At 43.0% G+C, this 8,081-nt stretch overlaps 1 protein-coding gene across 1 annotated transcript; it reads right to left on the bottom strand. All coding sequences in view use genetic code 11, as the record gives it.

The window, feature by feature from the left end:
* Positions 1-2,863: 2,863 nt before the first annotated feature.
* Positions 2,864-5,437, bottom strand: EGR_04007 (hypothetical protein; the record flags this gene model as incomplete). Its single annotated transcript, XM_024493256.1, has 2 exons — positions 2,864-2,906; positions 4,110-5,437. The coding sequence occupies 2 exons, from the start codon at positions 5,435-5,437 to the stop codon at positions 2,864-2,866; spliced, it is 1,371 nt and encodes a 456-aa protein (XP_024352355.1).
* Between the last annotated feature and the right edge of the window lie 2,644 nt (positions 5,438-8,081).

Below are 8,081 nucleotides of genomic sequence, written 5' to 3'. Positions count from 1 at the left end.
ACACTATCGCTAGGAGACAAATGCATGCGAGTAATGCCTACCCTCTCGCACTCTCTTTATCCTATGGGAAAGAAAGAAAGCACAACCACGCATATGCTGGAGACCAGTGACCATGCGAATGCCATACCCAAGCCAATTTCTATCATTCTTGCGCCCTCAAATGAAAATAGATATTGAATCCCCCCATGAGGTCATTTTGCCAAGTCCTTTTGGTCAGCCGCTGCCGTGCTGGAATGGAGGTCATATCGTCATCTCACCCTCTCACGCTTTAAGCGCACAATGTATTGAACAAGCAAACGTAACACACTACTAGCCGTGTATCGCTTCACGACACACCAACCTGCAGGCATGGAAACTGAGGAAACATTCCATTGCTTTGGCTAGTTGATTGGAAAATTTGCCACAAGAAGGAATGAAGACTGGGAGGCACAGGGGAGGGTGGGCATGTTCCGAGGTCTTAACATCAAATGATTGGATTCTCCACCGGACTAGAATGGGAAATAACAAAGAAAGTGATTCTCGTTAATAGTACAAGGAAGTACAGGTGGAGGAATAGCATGTTCGCCTTGTGTGCTTAAATTTTACCAGAGGTGCAAATTTGTGGGGCCTTAGATTTGCCTCCTTACTTTCAGACGGCAGTGCTGAAGCGTTTACTTTTAAAGGGGAAAAAAGCATTTGTCGAGTGCAGACCAAGCAGTTACTCCATGCTGGTGACAAGGCCCCACAAGCGTGAACATCTGTTCCCTACGTCTAGACTACTGTGACAATCAAAAATGGCTAATAATTGCAAGGATCTTTTTTTAGGTTTAAAATAATTCTTTATCATGTGATGACAGGAGTGGCCGCTATTGCTGCGCGAAATGCGATGCCCTAAAATCGATACTTCGGCTTTTTCACCGCTTGGCTGCGACGGTGGCAGTCGGCGTATGCGATTCAGTGTTTTTACTTGGTGAGATTTAATGCTACATTTAGAGTTGTGGGCGGGCAATAGCGCTATTTAAATTTTCCCCTCTGTTAATCCTCGTGCCTATGCAAGCCAAATTAGCATGCTTTAGCAGCAGCAGCAGTTATGCAAATGCTTCGGCATCTCTGATGACTTGACGAAGAGGAGTGAGAGAGGCAGGCAAGCGGGTGGGCGCAGGGAGAGGGCGCGCAGGCGGGCGGATAGGCAAGTAAGCGAGGGACGGAAAATCCTGTAACAGCAGCATCTAGCTGAACTATGAGTCACCGCACGCTATTGGCCAAAGCGCGTGTGGCTACGCCCACTGGCCCATATGTCCACATATCTGCAGGGACGCATTCAGTGCATGGGTGCGTGCATGCAACCAGCAGGCAAATGCACCAACCCATGCACGCAGGATGCACGTGCGCACGCGAGTTATCGAACGCGCTGTCGCTGTGAAAATCCACGACGCTGCTGCCGGCGATTTCTGCCGCCGAGGAGTAAGCTCATTAGTAGAGGCGAGAGAGGAATGAGTAAAGGGGATAAGTTTGGCCCGCACTCTCCTATCTTGTTCCTTCTGTTGCTGCTGCCGCTAATGTTGCAACTCATTACCCGCCCCACAAAACTAAAACAATATAAATCCACATCTCACCCTCCCTGTCTATTACTCACAAAACTAAGACCGAGAATCCCACCTCTCTACCTTTGGTTAGATTGAGCAAAACTTTCATGTCTCAAATATAAGCTACCGATGGCACGGGACGGTACGCGTATGTTTAATGACTATACGATTGTTGTATCCTGGTCCTTACCCTAATATTCAGAAAGCTAGAAATTTATGCGTGCACCTCACGTAGTGCACTGAAACAGTATCTAGTTCGCGCTGCCTGCCATTTGGTAAAGGACCAGGTCAGCAGGACTTACTAACAGCCGCAGAGCCATCCATCACTGAACTGCTAAATTTAGCCCACAGAGGCCATCTGATTGGTTGGTCCATTCGCTACTTGAACCAATAGGGGATGTAGAAATTTGACGGGATGAAATGGCGCCTCGGCCACTTGTTATACCCCACATCGGCTTCAACAAAGGCACGATGAAGGAGGGTTGGTGTAATTAACCATAGAAAATCGATTGCCGTTTTGACTGTGATGTTTGACAATCCAAAACTGGATTTAATCAGTAGGTGGTGGGCAGTCGGCCCCAATTTTTTTTTCAATTAAATCAGAAGATAAGTGTTGGGAAATCAGTTTCTAAGGTATATTGGATCAGTGAGTGGAAAAGCAATTATCAGTTAATTCAATAGTTGACGTTTGCTAAATTAAAAATGACCAACAGTAATGCGTTAATGGTGTCAAGTCAGTAGTATTTTGCCCAAAAGCTGAAAATAGTTGAATGAAGCGGATTAGCTTGAAGGAAAGGCTAAAGTGTCAAAACATCTAATTAGTCGCTTTTGTATCCGTTGCCTCTCGTTTAGTTTGGTCGTCACGTGTCATGCAGTTACTAAATTAAGATATGTACAAGTCACTGGCAATTTTGCCATTAAAGTGTTAATTAATCTCAAAATGCTTTTTTTTACAAATGATCTACTGCCGTAATTTGGTGTAGGAGGCCTTTTTCGAGGCAAAAATTCACCTCAGGCAGTAAATGGAAGTCACATGAGGCTAACGTGACTTGCTGAACGTCCATGCCATCAAGTGGGGAGTTCACTAGGCTGCTTGAATGGTTATTAGACTTTTTGGCCCAAAAAATAGCTTTTATCAGAAATGCGTTTCTATGCGCTCGGAAAAGCTGAGCTAGACTCTGCTGAGTTGGTAAAATAAAACTTATTTTTAACTTCTTTCGTGTTACGTCAAGACACGGCCATGTCACGTTTGTGCTTGCAATGGGCATGCTTGAAAGTGAAAAATAATTTTTTGAGTTCTAATTTTGTTCGAGGATTTGGTCAGTCGCGTCGTCATCAGCGCTGCAAAAACACATTTTGGTTTGATGATATTCAGAAGGGTGCCTTTAAAATCGAGTTGAAATGCTGCTTTCCGTCGTGACGCTTGGCATGGAAGCAGTATAAGTGTGCAGCTAGTTTGTAACACTAATAAATGCATAATACATCGTCGTTTATTAGAAAAGGCCCAATTCGGGAGGCATATTTTATTGTTTTAAATGAGTCGTGTAGGAAAGCTGAGTTGAAACAAATATTAATAAGGAATGAAGTGCGAGCAAGTGCTTCACACTCATAATCACAAAAAATGGATGGATGGATGGATACAGGATGAAAGGATGGATGGATGGATGGATACGGGATGGATGGATGGATGGATACAGGATGAAAGGATGGATGGATGGATACGGGATGGATGGATGGATACGGGATGGATGGATTAAGTAATCAGGCGTCAATGCGATTGATAGGAAGAGACCGATAGATGAACTGGGAATGAATGAATGAATGAATGTACCGGTACCTTACGGATATATCAGGCATATGTGAACGGAGGAATGGATGTACTAAAAAGTACGTGGGTGGTTTGGAGACCAACCAAAAAATGTCGATCAGTGATTCATAGTTTGGTCAAACTGATCTAGATAACTAGGCAAATCATCGGAGGACTTGTGGATTATTTATGAATGCATCTAGCCCGGACGAATCCGGGATGATATCATGACTAAATACATGACCGCTCCCGAATTGGATAGATGGATGGAAGAGCTTCAAATTGCGGCTGGATAGGTAGATTATGCAAAAATGCATAGATGGATTAGGTCTATAAGTAGCTAGTTAACTAACCTCGGCACAAACTTCTCGGTAGACATTTAGCCAAAAAAATAAATGAAAAAATCAACGTGACGAAATTCATCCGTTCAATGCTGACAGTCCAGCTTCTAGCTGTCATTAGCCATCGCCATGTCATGAGAACTATTAATCGTATACACTGAGAGGATGTCTACAAAACCTACCCTGACCAGCACAGACAAAGCAGCTGAAACTACGACTACGATCTGCCACCCAGTCCATCTTCCTGACGCGGAACGCTAAATGCTTCTTGCTAATCAAGGGCACGGAGCACTTCAGCCCCGCAAACAAGGAAAACTTCTTTTATTAACCTTTCCAAAAGTTTCCCTTTGATATTTGGTTATTTAATGAATGTTTTTTGAAGAACAATAGCTTTACCTCACACCGAAGACCTTGTTGTCACTCCACGCATTTACATCGAATTCGGCATCGCGAACGATGGTGCAGACCTTGCCCTTTCGAGGATCCATTAGGATATCGTAGATTCTCGATGGAACCAACGCTAACTCCGTTGCTCTCGTGGAACTCCTCTCGATAGCGGTTCGAATAAGTCGTATGATGTGGGAGTCATCATACTCCAACACCGATTCGCCAGCCACTTCAACTATTTGATAATCCGGCTCGAATCCGGACATCTTTGCGGGCGAAGCCCTATCAATGTAGACAATGCGACCACGGTGGATAGTGAAGCCCAAATCTCGATGACTTCTTGTATTCTCCCGAGTCTTCTTCTTGATGTTAAACTCATTAATGATGGGACAATCATAGACTCGCAGTTGGATCTTTTGCAGGAAAGGTGAGGGAACAATCATGATTTGGAAGTTGTCCATGTTACTCGCGTGGCCTTGTTGTCTCGGTGCCTCTGTTGTTTGTTCCTGTATCCAGGTTGGCATTATCTCTACAACCTGGTCTCCAAAGTGTAAATCAACAGGGGTGTTAAAGTCCTGATATCGAATTCCACACACAAAGTATTTGTCCCCTGGGAAGGCTCTCAGCATGAGATGTTCAAGGGTGTTGGGTCGAAAGTTGAGAGTTACATGTTGCCATGCGGGACGCTCGACGTAGCCCTCGGGGAATGTGTGTCTCAATTCGGCAATGAATAGTCTGGCGGTTTCGTCTACTAATCCAAGATCACGACAGTATTTATACGCCTGAGAGCGAACCCCCTCCAAAAAGGTGGGCTTCGTCATCCCCACTTCACCCGGTCTGCGTGATCGAAATGAGAAGGTTTCTATGACAGGAGGGCTTTTGGGTCGAGAAATCATGCAATCGACCTGAAGTGCCTTGACGCGTTTATCGAATGGATCTGCTGCCGAACCGGGGTTACCAGGAGATGTTTGGGGGTAGGCAAAATCACAGTCATGGATGTGCTTCAGGTAGCTCTCAACACTGTCAAAAGTCTTAGGGAGTCCATTTTCGACTTTGGGTAATTTTTGAGGCAATTTAGATTGACAGTGCAAAAGACAATTCTCTAAACAGGAGACCTCTCTCTGTACATTGGGTTTGGAAAGGCATCCATGGACAGGACAGAGGCGAGGAAACTCGTTATAGTTATACCGATCGGGAAACGTCAAGTGACAGCATTGCTCGATTTCGATGAACTTGAAGGCCAGATCACAGGGCACGTCTGGCCGCTCCTGACTCGTGGTGAGGGAGTTACGGCTAACGCTACCAAATGCGGCTGCGCCCAAGCGACATTCACACATCACTCCGTGCGTTTCTGGCGGGTGATTTAAACCACAGGGAAATTGATCGATGTCACCTTCGAGTGACCTCGAAGTCTTGGCGGAGCGTGGTTCCACATTTGCTCTGATTATACGTGAGCTTACTTAAGTTATCGGCACACTTCTGTCAGAGCTTTCTTAAAAAATGCGGTGCGAAACTCGTGTTTAAGAGGTAAATAACTGTCGGGGTACTTGCGTCAGCGCGTAAATGATGTGATCTTGTAATGCCAATAACGCCTTGCAAGCCCAAAATATACGTACTATTTAAGTTAAATAGGTAAGCAAATTATTCAATCAAAAGCGTTCTTGAAAATTAAAGGGGGTTTCGGAAAAGCCAAAATAGGTTTTATCGTGAAATCACGCAAAGAAAACCATGTAAGGCTCTCAGTAATCACGAGCTTCATTAGTGTTTTGATGACAAACGTGTAACTTTTTGAAAGCACCGCGGTTTTTGGACATGGACAAGTCTCCGTGACCGACAAAGTCATGTAACCGGTTCCGAAAAATTTATTCCTGATGATACCTAATTGAAATTTGGGAAAATGCCTGACTCATAGATGTTAACGATTGATCAACAGATGTATAACTCTATGGGGTAAAGTAAACACGACTACACCACAGTAACTTTTAAAGGGCAGTAGGAAAGTCGTCTCATTTGCATAACACACCCAGTGGAGACGCTGTGGGACTATAGCATTCAGCAATTAACATTAACCGGGAGGAGAAAACCTCTTAATAAAACCTTTTATTGGGGGATCTGCTCCTGATGCAAGTCTGAGTCCTGTTTCTTCACCTTTAGCAAAGTTACAAATCGTTTTGAGAGCTACTGCAGAGCCCCAAGTCTTCCTTTAAGGCGAAAGGTGATCAAATGATAGGGCGGAATACGTATTGCCGACGTACATTAGGGCTAGAGAGGCCGCTGGCTTGGCCTCTGGGCCACGCCTCCAAAAGGAAGTTCAAGGGCGGTGCCTCAGGTGCTTGCGAACAAACAAACAATTAAAGAATTACGTTATTTTGCAGTGCAAATCCATTTTAGCTTTTAATAAACCCAAACGATTTTTGTCATTCTTGGAATTCAACCACACCTATGCAATACATATTTATATAACTGTTGTTGTTTAGGTAAGTTTGCGGCCCGGACAACATCGCCTCCATGAGATTAGTAGCACTACCACATTCTCTTTGACAGCGTTACCCAGACGTTGTTGTTCAACAAATGTCGATTACACTTGATAGTACTTAATGCTGTAAGCATCATTAATGGTCATTTAAATAGGGGGGAAATTGAAGTAGGTGAAAATTATTCCCGTTTTTTGCCAAATATGCCCCGGAAATCACGGTTTCGATGCTTGAAAGATGAGTAATGATGCGAAAATAACTTCCTTTCCTTGAGATGAAATACAACCAGTGAAATATTGTCTCCCATAAAACGGAAATGGTAACGGTAGTAATGGTATCATAGTAATTAAAACCACTACTTTTACCGGTAATATGAACTACGGGCGCACAGCATGTAGTCTCATTTAATGGCATTTTAATGCAATTTTTCATCTAGGTACAATAAAGTAGGTTCCTTTAAAGACTACTTCGGGAAGTCATAGAAGTAAATAAAGTGGTGGATCAAAGACTAGCGGGGATAGTGACTTTCTAGTTTACTTAATTGTGTTCTTAATTACAAATGCATTGTGGTCTTCACAAGTCCCAGTTTCGCTCTGCGGCATGGACTTCGAGGCATTTTAAAAGCCTACCAGATCCTATTTACACTATTAACATCTATTCTGATTTGCTACTTCAGTTTATTAGGACACTAGCGATGACTTGATATGCTACAATAGACATGGAATACTGAAAAATTAGGTAGAAACAATAACATTGTAATAAAACTACCAAAGTCAAAAGGGAAAACATTTTCCGGATCTACAGAGGAGGAATATTAAGACCAAAAATTTGACAGTATTGCTAATCATAAGTGGCAAACAAATTGTAACAGGTTGGGGTTTAATTCTTGGTTTTGGTAAAGAACCACATTGTGTCTCCTCTACTGTAAATTCTTCGGGTGGGCTGGCCTCAGGGACATGCTAGTAGCCCCAAGCCCTGCTGTAGCCTGCTTAAATATCGCTCCTTCTTTCGTCTTTAGGGAAGTCTCGGGGCTCTACGATATAATGGCACTCTTTCAGTAACAACAAATTCAAAATTCATAACAACTTTTGGCTAATTTTTCAACCACCCAGTTCTGCATGATTTACTGCACAAAGTTGCTTACACAAAGAAAATTGATGTGTACATAATTTCTGCAAATTTATTTGATATTTGTCGCATACAGACAGTGGTATCAAGATGCAATTTAATAAATCCTATCAAGAGTTAATACACACGCAGCAGTTTGTATTTAAAATAAACAATAAAAAATGATAACAAAAGTAAAAGTAACTTGATACAATTTAATGTAAATTCTAATACAAACTCCACACAAATAACACCTCAAGGTTACAAATTTGTTTATAGTAGTATAGCTTCATGAGCTGTTTATAAACGCTCCCTTACAAAATACCGACTGGCACCTTCCACCCCTTTCAAGCGATATTTCTTCCCATTTTGCCCAGGGTACATCAACTTTTGTGCTAAT

Source organism: Echinococcus granulosus, assembly GCF_000524195.1.
Source record: "Echinococcus granulosus chromosome Unknown EG_S00023, whole genome shotgun sequence".
Classification (NCBI taxonomy): domain Eukaryota; kingdom Metazoa; phylum Platyhelminthes; class Cestoda; order Cyclophyllidea; family Taeniidae; genus Echinococcus; species Echinococcus granulosus.
This window is presented reverse-complemented; position numbering and strand designations above follow the sequence as displayed.